The following is a 14118-nucleotide window of genomic DNA, read 5'->3' on the forward strand; positions in this document are numbered from 1 at the left end:
GGGGGAAAGGATGCCTAAGTATGATTCCCAATCAGAGACCACGATAGACAGCTGCCTCTGATTGGGAACCACACACGGCCAAAAGCAAAGAAATAGAAAACATAGGTCAGGGTGTGATTTGGGTGGGCATTCTAACTAAATAGAGAAATAAAATGTCTCTCCAAGGTCAGGGCATGACAGGCTCATTATAATATTTTTGGACATGGCTTGCTCACAGATCGTTTTGTGCAATCGTGAGTGAGCGTGTCATTCCAGTTTATCTCGTGTTATTATTACATATTATATATGACTGTGGCTAGTGATTGTGTCTTGTGAAAGACTCATGTATGGCCTTGTGTAATTTGAGAACAGTTAACTAAATCAGTCAGTGGTTCTCATTTCTCTCCTCAGGGACCCCCAGCTGTTCCAGAGGTAGTTCACTAGATTCAACTTGTCAATTAACACAATAATAACACCTATGGAATTTAAACAATATAATATGGCTGACCAGAATTAAAAACCCTGTATGGTTTTACAAACTGATCTACAAAGAACCTTTGAGATTGAGAAAGATTCTTTACAGAACCAATCTCTATAAAGGTTCTATATAGAACCATATAGGGTTGTAACCATAGCGGCACCCTGTTTTTGTGCTATACAGTATATATATACAGTACCAGTCAAAAGTTTGGACACACCTACTAATTCAAAAGTTTTCTTTATTGTTACTATTTTATACATTGTAGAATAATAGTGAAGACAACATAACTATGAAATAACACATATGGAATCATGTAGTAACCTAAAAAGTGTTAAACAAATCAAAATATATTTTATATTTGAGATTCTTCAAAGTAGCCTCCCTTTGCCTTGATGACAGCTTTGCACACTCTTGGCAATTTCTCCACCAGCTTCAAGAGGAATGCTTTTCCAACAGTCTTAAAGGAGTTCCCACATATGCTGAGCACTTGTTGGCTGCTTTTACTTCAATCTGCAGCCCAACCCATCCCAAACCATCTCAATTAGGTTGAGATCGGGTGATTGTGGAGACCAGTTCATCTGATGCAGCACTCCATCACTCTCCTTCTTCTAAATAGCCTTTACACAGCCTGGAGGTGTGTTGGGTCATTGTCCTGTTGAAAAACAAATTATAGTCCCACTAAGTGCAAACCAAGTGGGATGGCGTATCGCTGCAGAATGTTGTGGTAGCCATGCTGGTTAAGTGTGCCTTGAATTCTAAATAAATCTCAGATAGTGCCACCAGCAAAGCACCCCCACACCATCACACCTCCTCCTCTGTGCTTAATGGTGGAAACCACATATGTGGAGATCATCTGTTCACCTACTCTGTGTCTCACAAAGACACAGCGGTTGGAACCAAAAATGTCAAATGTCAACTCATCAGACCAAAGGACGAATTTCCACCGGTCTAATGTCCATTGCTCATGTTTCTTGGCCCAAGCAAGTCGTCTCTTATTATTGGTGTCCTTTAGTAGCGGTTTCTTTGCAGCAATTCAACCATGAAATCCTAGACCCACTTCAATTTTCATTCCACCCCAACAGATCCACAGATGATGCAATCTCTATTGTACTCCACACTGCCCTTTCACACCTGGACAAAAGGAACACCTATGTGAGAATGCTATTAATTGACTACAGCTCAGCGTTCAACACCATAGTACCCTCATCACTAAGCTAAGGACCCTGGGAATAAACACATCCCTCTGCAACAGGATCCTGGACTTCCTGATGGGCTTCCTGACCACTTCCAGGTGGTGAGGGTAGGTAACAACACATCCGCCATGCTTATCTTCAACACAGGGGCCCCTCAGGGGTGTGTTCTCAGTCCCCGCCCATACTCCCTGTTCACTCATGACTCCACAGCCAGGCACGACTTCAACACCATCATTAAGTTTGCAGATGACACAACAGTAGTAGGCCTGATCACCGACAACAATGAGACAGCTTGGGGCCTCCCGGGTGGCGCAGTGGTTAAGGGCGCTGTACTGCAGCGCCAGCTGTGCCACCAGAGACTCTGGGTTCGCGCCCAGGCTCTGTCGTAACTGGCCACGAACCGTGGGGCGACGCACAATTGGCCTAGCGTTGTCCGGGTTAGGGAGGGCTTGGCCGGTAGGGATATCCTTGTCTCATCGTGCACCAGCGACTCTTGTGGCGGGCCGGGCGCAGTGCACGCTAACCAAGGTTGGCAGGTGCACACAGTGTTTCCTCCGACACATTGGTGCGGCTGGCTTCCGGGTCTGTGTTAAGAAGCATGTGTATCGGGGGACGCATGACTTTCAACCTTCGTCTCTCCCGAGCCTGTACGGGAGTTGTAGCGATGAGACAAGATAGTAGCTACTAACAATGGGATACCACGAAATTGGGGAGAAAAAGGGGTAAAATTCAACAAAAAAATAAATAAACAATGAGACGGCTTATAGGGAGGTCAGAGACCATGTGGTGCAAGGACAACAACCTCACACTCAACGTGATCAAGACAAAAGAGATGATTGTGGACTACATTGTGGACTACAGGAAAAGGAGGATCGAGCATGCCCCAATTCTTATCGACAGGGCTTGAGTGGAGCAGGTTGTGAGCTTCAAGTTCCTTGGCGTCCACAAGCAAGTCGTGAAGAGGGCACGACAAAACCTATTCCCCCTCAGGAAACTTGGCATGGGTCCTCAGATCCTCAAAAGGTTCTACAGCTGCACCATCGAGAGCATCCTGATAGGTTGCATCACTGCTCGGCCTCTGACTGCAAGGCACTACAGAGGGTAGTGCGTATGGCCCAGTACATCAATGGGGCCTAGCTTCCTGCCATCCAGGACCTATATAACAGGTGGTGTCAGAGTCATAGACTGCTCTCTCTGCTATACTGAGGTCAGAGACCTGGCCGTATGGTACTGGAGTGCCAAGTCTAGGTCCAAGACTCCTGAACATCTAATCAAATGGCGACCCAGACTATTTGCATTATCTATGCATAGTCACTTTAATAACTCTACCTACATGTCCATATTACCTCAATTACCTCGACTAACCGGTGCCCCTGGCACATTGACTCTGTACCGGTGCCCCCTGTATATAGCCTCTGTATTGTTATTTTACAGCTGCTCTTTAATTATTTGTTACTTTTTTTTTAGGTATTTTTCTTAATTAAAACGGCATTGTTGGTTAAGGGCTTGTAAGTAACCATTTCACTGTAAGGTCTACACCTGTTGTATTTGGCACATGTGACAAATAACATTTGATTTGATTTGAAGGCGTGATTCACGCAGTCTCCTCTGAAGAGTTGATGTTGAGATGTGTCTGTTACTTGAACTCTGTGAAGCATTTCTTTGGGCTGCAATCTGAGGTGCAATTAACTTGAATGAACTTATCCTCTGTAGCAGAGGTAACTCTAGGTCTTCCTATCCTGTGGTGGTCCTCATGAGAGCCAGTTTCATCATAGTGCTTGATGGTTTTTGCGACGGCATTTGAAGAAACTGTATCGGTTGTCGTCTTCCTCTTCTGAGGAGGAGTAGGAAATATCGGAACAATATGCAGCGTCGTCATATTTATTACACTGAACACAGAAAACAAACGAACAAGAGAATAAAGGAAAACCGAAACAGTCCCGTATGGTGAAAACACTGAAACGGAAAATAACCCCCCACAAACAAAAGTGGGAAAACAGGCTACCTAAGTTTGGTTCTCAGTCAGAGACAACGATTGACAGCTGCCTCTGATTGGGAACCATACCAGGCCAAACACATAGAAATATAAACACAAGAACAAAACATAGAATGCCCACCCCAACTCACGCCTGACCAACCTAAAATAGAGACATACAAAAGGAACTAAGGTCAGGGTGTGACAGAAACGTTCAAAGTTCTTGACATTTTCCGTATTGACTGACCTTCATGTCTTAAAGTAATGATAGACTGTCGTTTCTCTTTGCTTATTTGAGCTGTTCTTGCCATAGTATGGACTGGGTCTTTTACCAAATAGGGCTATCTTCAGTATACCATCCCTACCTTGTCACAGCACAAATGATTGGCTCAAAGTCATTAATAGGAAGGAATTAAATTCCACAAATTAACAAGTAAGAAGGAACACCTGTTTATTGAAATGCATTCCAGGTGACTACCTCATTGAGCTGGTTGAGATAATGTGTGCAAAGCTGTAATCAAGGCAAAGGGTGGCTGCTTTGAAGAATCTCAAATATAACATATGTTTTGATTTGTTTAACACTTTTTTGGATACTACATGATTCCATATGTGTTATTTCATAGTTTTGATGTCTTTACTATTATTTTACAATGTAGAAAATAGTAAAGATAAAGAAAAACCCTTGAATGAGTAGGTGTGTCCAAACTTTTGACTGGTACTGTGTAAACATTGCATTCGGAAAGTATTCATGCTCCTTGACTTTTTCCACATTTGTTACGTTACAGCCTTCTTCATCAATGATCTCTCTGTACTTTTCTTCGTTCAACTTCCCCTCAATCCTGACTAGTCTCCCAGTCCCTGCCGCTGAAAAACAACCTCACAGCATGATGCTGCCACTACCATGCTTCATCTTTGGGATGGTCCCAGGATTCCTCCAGTTGTGACAATTGGCATTCAGGCCAAAGAGTTCAATCTTGGTTTCATCAGACCAGAGATCCTTGTTTCTCATGGTCTGAGAGTCTTTTTGGTGCCTTTTGACAAACTCCAAGCGGGCTGTCGTGTGCCTTTTACTGAGGAGTGGCTTCCGTCTGGTCACTCTACCATAAAGGCCTGATTGGTGGAGTGCTGCAGAGATGGTTGTCCTTGTGGAATGTTCTCCCATCTCCACAGAGGAACTCTGGATCTCTGTCAGAGTGCCCTTCGGGTTCTTGGTCATCTCCATAACCAAGGCCCTTCTCTCCCAATTGCTTAGTTTGGCCAGGCTGCCAGCTCTAGAAAGAGTATTGGTGGTTCCAAACTTCTAACATTTAAGAATGATGGAGGCCACTGTGTTCTTGGGGACCTTCAATGCTGCAGAAATGTTTTGGTACCCTTCCCCAGATCTGTGCCTCGACACAATCCTGTCTTTGCTCTCTACGGACAATTCCTTTGTCCTCATGGCTTGGTTTTTGCTCTGACATGCACTGTCAACTGTGGGACCTTATATAGACAGGTGTGTGCCTTTCCAAATCATGTCCAATCAATTGAATTTACCACAGGTGGACTCCAAGTTGTAGAAACATCTCAAGGATGATCAATGGAAACAGGATACACCTGAGCTCAATTTTGAGCCTCATAGCAAAGGGTCTGAATACTTATGTAAATAAGGTGTTTTTTGTGTTGTTTTTTAAAAACATTTGCAGTGTATAAAAAACTGTTTTTGCTTTGTCATTATGGGCTATTATGTGTAGAATGATGAGGGAAAACATGTATTTAATCCATTTTAGAAGAAGGCTGTAACGTAACAAAATGTGGAAAAAGTCAAGGGGTCTGAATACTTTCCGAATGCACTGTACATAACTTTATTGAATGGTTCTTTATCGTATGCACTGTATATAACCTTTATAGAACCTTAGGAAAGGGTTCTATATAGCACCAAAAAGGGTTCCACTATGGTTACAAGCCAAATAACCCACATCTGGTACTATTTAGAACCATTATTTGTTGTGTGTACTGGACCTAGGCTAGGTGTGGGTTTGAAGCTTGACAGCCACTCTAACTGCACAACAATTGATGTCAGAAATGTGTGTCCAGAGGGTAGCACTGTGTAATTAACGGGGGCTGAACTGGCCAGTGCTTGCCATAATTGGAATGAACGTACGTGGACGTTAGTACCTTCAGGCTCAGGCACCATCAAAGCCTGATATCTGGCAGGCTATTAGTCCCTGTCTGGACTGCAGCATCAGAGTGTGTGGAAAGCAGGCATGCTTCAGAGAAGATGGTCAAGATGTCAAATGTAATTTTAGCTTGGCCGGCTCCCTGGTTTTCATGAACGTCAATAGCTGACAATTTTCAGAGGTTATGCATCATTCAAATGCTGCTGGACTCAACTAATTGGTCTCCTCTGATTTGAAAACATTTCAGTCTAGCAGTCGTTGAAGGTTTTTTTTCTCCATCAGAACTTTTCATTCTCAGAAAACAAGTAATATGAGTCAGAAGCTTTTGTTGTCCTGGGCTTATTTCTCTCTCTACTTGTGCTTTTCTGAAAGAAAGTAACAATATCTCATAAAAGAGCACCAGAGAAGAGTGAATTTAACACCACAAGGGAACGTTTACTGCCCAGAGAATTTTATCACATCTCTGTCAATCAACTCCTCACTGCATTTCTAATGAACTTATTTTCTTTTCTCGTAAAGGAACACTTTTGGTTGAGAATATGCAAATCCAAGGCCGAGTGGAAGACCCAGGCAGAACCATCTCTCTCTCCCTCCGAGACAACTACAACCACTGGGTCATACTGGACCCGGTCAGACAAAGGCTGTACCTCAACAGCACCGGCAGGGCCCTCGACCGAGACGTAAGTCCTCTGACGCTCACTATGACTATCCATATGTTTGTCTGTGGAGAATAGAACTCAAAAGGGTTTGTGGGTTTGGGCTCCTCTAAAGAAAAAATGGTTCTCTGCAGGTTAGATATACATGTACATTCCCTTAAACTACATCCTGAGATAAAGTGAAGCTCCACAGGATAATGTATCTTCTTTCTATTCAGTGTTTTGTTTGTTGTTCATTCTTCTATTGGACATGTATACATGCATTCATAGTGTACTGCACATGTCCACTTTGTACACAGTACAGTGGATAAAAGCTTCTGCTAAATGGTATATGCTTATGTACCGGTGTTAGAGTAGTTTGTGATAATCACAGAGATTAAAAGGTAGACTCTGAGGCATACCTTCCCCTAGATGTTGTACACATCCATATCAGTCCTGTACTTCAGTGTGAACCAGTTTGAAAGGAGACACATGGCCATAGAATTAGGAAAAATAACTCTCAAATGAATCTGTCTCCTCCTGTCCTCGGTTTGTACTGAAAAGATACCTATTTAGTCTCTCTAGGCAGATGTTTGCCTCCCACATTGGCGTTGTTCCCCTAGGTCTGGGATTTCCGAGACTAAAACTTCTTCCTTCCTTTTAGCCCCCGTCCTACATCCATTCCATCGTTGTCCAGGTCCAGTGCACCAATGAGCTGGTCGGGACCGTCATTTTACACGAGGTGCGCATTGTGGTGAGGGATCGCAATGACAACGCACCCCGATTCCAGCAGCCTCGCTACTATGTCGCCATAAATGAGGTGAGGCCCCCAGGACAGCCTAGTTAAATCTTTTATTACAATCCAAGACGATGTGTGAGCAGTATCTCATTACTTAGCATAAAATATTTCAGTCCGTTCAACCTGAATAGGGCCATACGATTTGAAAAAAATGCTGTAAAAATGTGAAATATTAGCCGTTGCTCAGTGACCGTGGACTGGTAGGGACGGGTAATAACTTCAAATCTAATTAAATGTATTCAGATGGAGCTTTTTGACTGTTAAAAAAGGGTCTGAGTCTTTGGTCATTAAAATGACTGTAACGGTAATACATGACTGGGTAATATAATGACATACGTATCATGCGTGGACCATGGCCCATTCTGGAGACTTCCTGATTCTCTGTGTGGTTTAACAGTGGTGGCCCATATCCCATTCTGGAGACTTCCTGATTCTCTGTGTGGTTTAACAGTGGTGGCCCATATCCCATTCTGGAGACTTCCTGATTCTCTGTGTGGTTTAACAGTGGTGGCCCATATCCCATTCTGGAGACTTCCTGTCCTGATTCTCTGTGTGGTTTAACAGTGGTGGCCCATATCCCATTCTGGAGACTTCCTGTCCTGATTCTCTGTGTGGTTTAACAGTGGTGGCCCATATCCCATTCTGGAGACTTCCTGTCCTGATTCTCTGTGTGGCTTAACAGTGGTGGCCCATATCCCATTCTGGAGACTTCCTGTCCTGATTCTCTGTGTGGTTTAACAGTGGTGGCCCATATCCCATTCTGGAGACTTCCTGTCCTGATTCTCTGTGTGGTTTAACAGTGGTGGCCCATATCCCATTCTGGAGACTTCCTGAATTTTGATTAGTGCTTTTTGAGGTCGGTGCGGTTTCGGTTCGATTATTCAAAAATAATCACGCTTTTTCGATTTAGGTTTCACATTTTTTGAGGCACATTAAATGCACTATGCATTATCTGGGTTGAATGCTGTAACAACACTGAATAAAACAATGAATAAAAGTCCCATGATTCTTGTATCTGCCCATTATTAAGCATCATTTACTCACATTGCTTTACTTAAAATAAAGTTATGTGTTTTATTTGATGACTTTATTATTTAATTCCAAGTCATCTCATCTCTATAGAGCTGCTGCCTATGCTGTCTGACAAAATCACTATTTTAGCAGTTCTTCAAAGTAAATAAGGCATACTTGTATGACTGCTGAATACCAACTATTAATCACTTAGATAATGTATTTTCAGGCTCGAGCAGCAACGGCTTTCTAACCCTCTCGATCACTGTGTTCTCTCTTCTCTCCGTCTCCGTGTCTGCTCCACACTGTTCATATTAAAGCTCAGTGCTCCACCCAGACCGGACAAGTTTAAGTGCGCGCGCATTGGATTATGGTCATTGTAGTTAATTGCCACGTTTTCTGCGCTAAACTATGTCGAATATTGGCTTGTTGGAAATTGCAACTCCCTACTACATTGACCTCCACGGGTCTCTATCTGGTTTAACAGTGGGACCTCCACGGGTCTCTATCTGGTTTAACAGTGGGACCTCCACGGGTCTCTATCTGGTTTAACAGTGGGACCTCCACGGGTCTCTATCTGGTTTAACAGTGGGACCTCCACGGGTCTCTATCTGGTTTAACAGTGGGACCTCCACGGGTCTCTATCTGGTTTAACAGTGGGACCTCCACGGGTCTCTATCTGGTTTAACAGTGGGACCTCCACGGGTCTCTATCTGGTTTAACAGTGGGACCTCCACGGGTCTCTATCTGGTTTAACAGTGGGACCTCCACGGGTCTCTATCTGGTTTAACAGTGGGACCTCCACGGGTCTCTATCTGGTTTAACAGTGGGACCTCCACGGGTCTCTATCTGGTTTAACAGTGGGACCTCCACGGGTCTCTATCTGGTTTAACAGTGGGACCTCCACGGGTCTCTATCTGGTTTAACAGTGGGACCTCCACGGGTCTCTATCTGGTTTAACAGTGGGACCTCCACGGGTCTCTATCTGGTTTAACAGTGGGACCTCCACGGGTCTCTATCTGGTTTAACAGTGGGACCTCCACGGGTCTCTATCTGGTTTAACAGTGGGACCTCCACGGGTCTCTATCTGGTTTAACAGTGGGACCTCCACGGGTCTCTATCTGGTTTAACCCTTTACACTCGTACCCGTATACGGGGTGAAAATGGCAGATTTAGACACTGATAAACACCTAAATTGGAACGTAGTGGCTGTACGGTAACATGCTATACTTAAGCAATAAGGCACAAGGAGGTGTGGTATATGGCCAATATACCACGGCTAAGGGCTGTTCTCACACACAATGTAATGCGGAGTGACTGGATACAGTTCTTAGCCGTGGTATATTGGCCCTATACCACAAACCTCTGAGGTACCTTATTGCTATTATAGACTGGTTACCAATGTAATTAGAGCAGTAAAAATAATGTTTTGTCATACCCGTGGTATACGGTCTGATATACCACGGCTGTCAGCCAATCAGCATTCAGTGCTCGAACCACCCAGTTTATAAATGCCGTTTAACATCAGGCTCTCCGCTTCACAGCTCTGTATGGGTTTAGTCTGTTAGACGATCTGAACATGAGCACCGCCAGCGACAAGAAGTTGCCCCATCCCTCCCGCTAATAGAGCAACTTTTGCAAATGTTTTGTTGTCTAAGTGAGGGAAATGCTGTAAATGAACGAGGACTCGATGTATTTTGAAAGGTGAGCCGTTGAGGATTATCATACAGACCTCTTTGATGTCATACAATCAAGTCAAACACCCGCATGTCCAAATGTGCACGTCACATTTCCATATCATAAAACTCATGTCAAATACAGTGTCAACGCTTATGATCACTATGTTTGATGTGCAGTTACAAGATGACATGGCATCACAAAGTTATTTGGACAGAACGAGCCCTTGTTTGTTTGTTAATTGTGAAGAAGATTAGCCGGGGCACACGCACCTGAACATACTCATGATTTCTTTCTTTGCAAACAAAAATGTCTATTTGTTTCTTTATCGTTTAGCAATAGAACAAGCTTTCAAATCATGCCCACCTGACCCAGATTGTGATATATAATGGACTGTTTTGGGAATTTTGTGATTGCAGGGTTGTGTTCCAAATGAAACATCTACAAGTGTGCTTGCGGGTAGTTCCTCAACGGCATAGCTAGGAGAGCTCAGAAAAACACCTCATAGATGAAGACTCTGCTTTGAGTCATAAAAGTGCCTTAGGAATGACTTAGGAACTGTGCACACTTTGGAGACACCAGTTAGTCCTCTCACTCAAACCCTTGTCACACCCCACATTTTCCAGGAATGGTCTTTATCAGAAAATTTTCAGATTTTATTATCAACAAATACGGCGAAACGTACAGTAAATGTCAAATGCACGTAAAATCAACAGTCTTGTGTCAGGTGAACTGTTGTGTACGTCACCTCTGGTCTAATCATGTTCATATTGTCTCCAAACTGTTCCCTTTCAATTGCTACCATGGTTATGCATTTGAGCTCTTTCCACACACTGTAGGCCAATTCCCACGAGTGTAAAAGGTTAACAGTGGGACCCACCAGTGGGACCTTCATGGGTCTCTATGAGGTTTAACTGTGTAGGATCTTCATTTGACCCAGTTTGCTACAGCAGGAAAATAATCCTGCAGTAACTGGAAATGTGAATTATTGTGTGGATTGTAAATTAATGGGCATGTTTGTCGGGGTCGATCCATTTTTTTTGTAAGGAAAAATCATTAATGATTTCAAAGTGGAAATTACAAACTTCAGAAACCTTTAAAAACTTCATACATTACAAGTTTAAAATGTCCTGCATTGCAGGAGAGTTCTCCTGCAATAGGGTGATCAAATTAAGATCCTACATCTGTAGGCCACTCTATGGACTTCTGGGCATAGAAGGCCATAGAGTGGCTGGTGTGCCACCGTGGTCCAAAATAGTGGCATGGGGATTTTGTAGCTTTTCCCTAATTGAAAGAGGTTCCCCTGAGTGTCATCCTAGTCGATTTAGCTCATTAGCAAGCAGCCTTGCAGAGTAGCTGAAGCTGCTGTTCTCAAACGGTTGGGCATGGTTGCTTTCCGTATTCTGCTCTGCAGTGTTTGAAATGTTAAGCTGACACAGATACAGAATGCAGTCCCTTGTCCATCAGTCAACATGGAGCGTCTAGTAGTACCTAAGCCCACATAATGGAGTTCTACAGGGCTGTCGAGGCGGAGAGAAAAATAAAATCTCTGTTGAAGACATGATTATTTGAATGTGTTGCAGCTGTATGCTCTTGTCAGACCTCAACACTGTTTATAAATGCCATTTTTTACAAATATTTAACTGGTCAGTTAAAGTCAGTTAAGAACAAATTCTTATTTACAATGACTGCCTACCCCGGCCAAACCCAGACGACGCCGGGCAAATTGTGCGCCGCCCTATGGGACTCCCAATCACGGCCGGATGTGATGTAGCCTGGATTCGAACCAGGTACTGCAGTAGCGCCTCTTGCACTGAGATTCAGTGTCTTAGACCACAGTACCACTTGGGTGCCATTAACTACATCTTAAAGAGCTGAATCCCTCACACGTTAATCGGTGTTAATCAGGCACGCACTAGTCTTCAGGTGCGCAGGCAGCTTTAGATATGCCTTAAACAAGGTCTTGTAAGGAGGTTATCTCATATGGGGAGAATTGTTGGTCTCTCCTTGTATATCTCAATAACTGTACTACTATGACATGTAACATTCTGCTCAACCCCCTGTTATTATTCGATATCTCCCGTGTCATTTCTTGGTTATTAAAGGCACTGTACACTTCTTTGTCCTACATTAAAGAATTGATTACGACAGCCTTCATGCATACAGTCTGCTACGCAACGTTTATCATCGAGGCGCTGAAGTGCAGACGGAGGGATGTGGAGGGTTGATGTGCTCCCAGAGGTGTGTCTGTGGCGGGGCGGCGGGGGGGAGAGCCTTGCATCCCAATGAGGACAGAAACCACGATTCACCCTTTTAATATAGACTCACACGTCGTTAGCTCCTAAATAATGCATGCTTTACGTTGGTGTTTTTGGGCTAACCACACTGCCGAATGGATGGGGTGTATGGCCTTTCCTATTCTGTCGACGACGACTTGGGATATTTTCAATTTGCACATGGGAAACATGAAATCCTGCCTCTACTTTCATTACAGCATCTCTTTAGAAATGACCTCTGATACCCCTGCTGTGGGTTTTCTATTAGATTTCTCCTATTCTGAGACTTATTTTTCTTTTTCATTTCAGTACAAGTCAAACCATAGCTGAGATCAGTAATGTTTCGCTGAACTGTCTCCTGTCTTCCTCTTGTCTCTGACATATTTTTGTGTTCCTGAAAAGTCTTGTCAGATATAAGAGTAGCAGAGGAGCTAAAATAAACACGTTTCCTCTGTGCTGCCAACAGATGCTAGACTATTATCTCCTCTTCTCACAGCTGATAGAGGTCCACTGTGGGGCTCAGGTATGACAGCTGATAGAGGTCCACTGTGGGGCTCAGGTATGACAGCTGATAGAGGTCCACTGTGGGGCTTAGGTATGACAGCTGATAGCGGTCCACTGTGGGGCTCAGGTATGACAGCTGATAGCGGTCCACTGTGGGTCTCAGGTATGACAGCTGATAGCGGCCCACTGTGGGGCTCAGGTATGACAGCTGATAGAGGTCCACTGTGGGGCTCAGGTATGACAGCTGATAGTGGCCCACTGTTGGGCTCAGGTATGACAGCTGATAGAGGTCCACTGTGGGGCTCAGGTATGACAGCTGATAGAGGTCCACTGTGGGGCTCAGGTATGACAGCTGATAGAGGTCCACTGTTGGGCTCAGGTATGACAGCTGATAGAGGTCCACTGTGGGGCTCAGGTATGACAGCTGATAGAGGTCCACTGTGGGGCTCAGGTATGACAGCTGATAGAGGTCCACTGTGGGGCTCAGGTATGACAGCTGATAGAGGTCCACTGTTGGGCTCAGGTATGACAGCTGATAGAGGTCCACTGTGGGGCTCAGGTATGACAGCTGATAGAGGTCCACTGTGGGGCTCAGGTATGACAGCTGATAGAGGTCCACTGTGGGGCTCAGGTATGACAGCTGATAGAGGTCCACTGTGGGGCTCAGGTATGACGGCTGATAGAGGTCCACTGTTGGGCTCAGGTATGACAGCTGATAGAGGTCCACTGTGGGGCTCAGGTATGACAGCTGATAGAGGTCCACTGTGGGGCTCAGGTATGACAGCTGATAGAGGTCCACTGTTGGGCTCAGGTATGACAGCTGATAGAGGTCCACTGTGGGGCTCAGGTATGACAGCTGATAGAGGTCCACTGTGGGGCTCAGGTATGACAGCTGATAGAGGTCCACTGTGGGGCTCAGGTATGACAGCTGATAGAGGTCCACTGTGGGGCTCAGGTATGACAGCTGATAGAGGTCCACTGTGGGGCTCAGGTATGACAGCTGATAGCGGCCCACTGTTGGGCTCAGGTATGACAGCTGATAGAGGTCCACTGTGGGGCTCAGGTATGACAGCTGATAGAGGTCCACTGTGGGGCTCAGGTATGACAGCTGATAGAGGTCCACTGTGGGGCTCAGGTATGACAGCTGATAGAGGTCCACTGTTGGGCTCAGGTATGACAGCTGATAGAGGTCCACTGTGGGGCTCAGGTATGACAGCTGATAAAGGTCCACTGTGGGGCTCAGGTATGACAGCTGATAGCGGCCCACTGTTGGGCTCAGGTATGACAGCTGATAGAGGTCCACTGTGGGGCTCAGGTATGACAGCTGATAGAGGTCCACTGTGGGGCTCAGGTATGACAGCTGATAGAGGTCCACTGTGGGGCTCAGGTATGACAGCTGATAGAGGTCCACTGTTGGGCTCAGGTATGACAG

General features: G+C 44.8%; 1 protein-coding gene across 3 annotated transcripts in view; it reads left to right on the forward strand.

Moving 5' to 3' along the window:
* Window positions 1-14118, forward strand: part of LOC109865117 (protocadherin-15-like) — a 295294-nt gene that overhangs the window by 118852 nt on the left and 162324 nt on the right. For all 3 annotated transcript variants that reach the window (XM_031799628.1, XM_031799630.1, XM_031799629.1), the window contains 2 exons: window positions 6304-6464; window positions 7084-7239. In XM_031799628.1, the coding sequence (XP_031655488.1) occupies window positions 6304-6464; window positions 7084-7239 (317 nt within the window). The remainder of the gene's footprint in view (window positions 1-6303; window positions 6465-7083; window positions 7240-14118) is intronic.

The sequence above is a fragment of the Oncorhynchus kisutch genome, linkage group LG20 (genome assembly GCF_002021735.2).
Source record: "Oncorhynchus kisutch isolate 150728-3 linkage group LG20, Okis_V2, whole genome shotgun sequence".
Classification (NCBI taxonomy): Eukaryota; Metazoa; Chordata; class Actinopteri; order Salmoniformes; family Salmonidae; genus Oncorhynchus; species Oncorhynchus kisutch.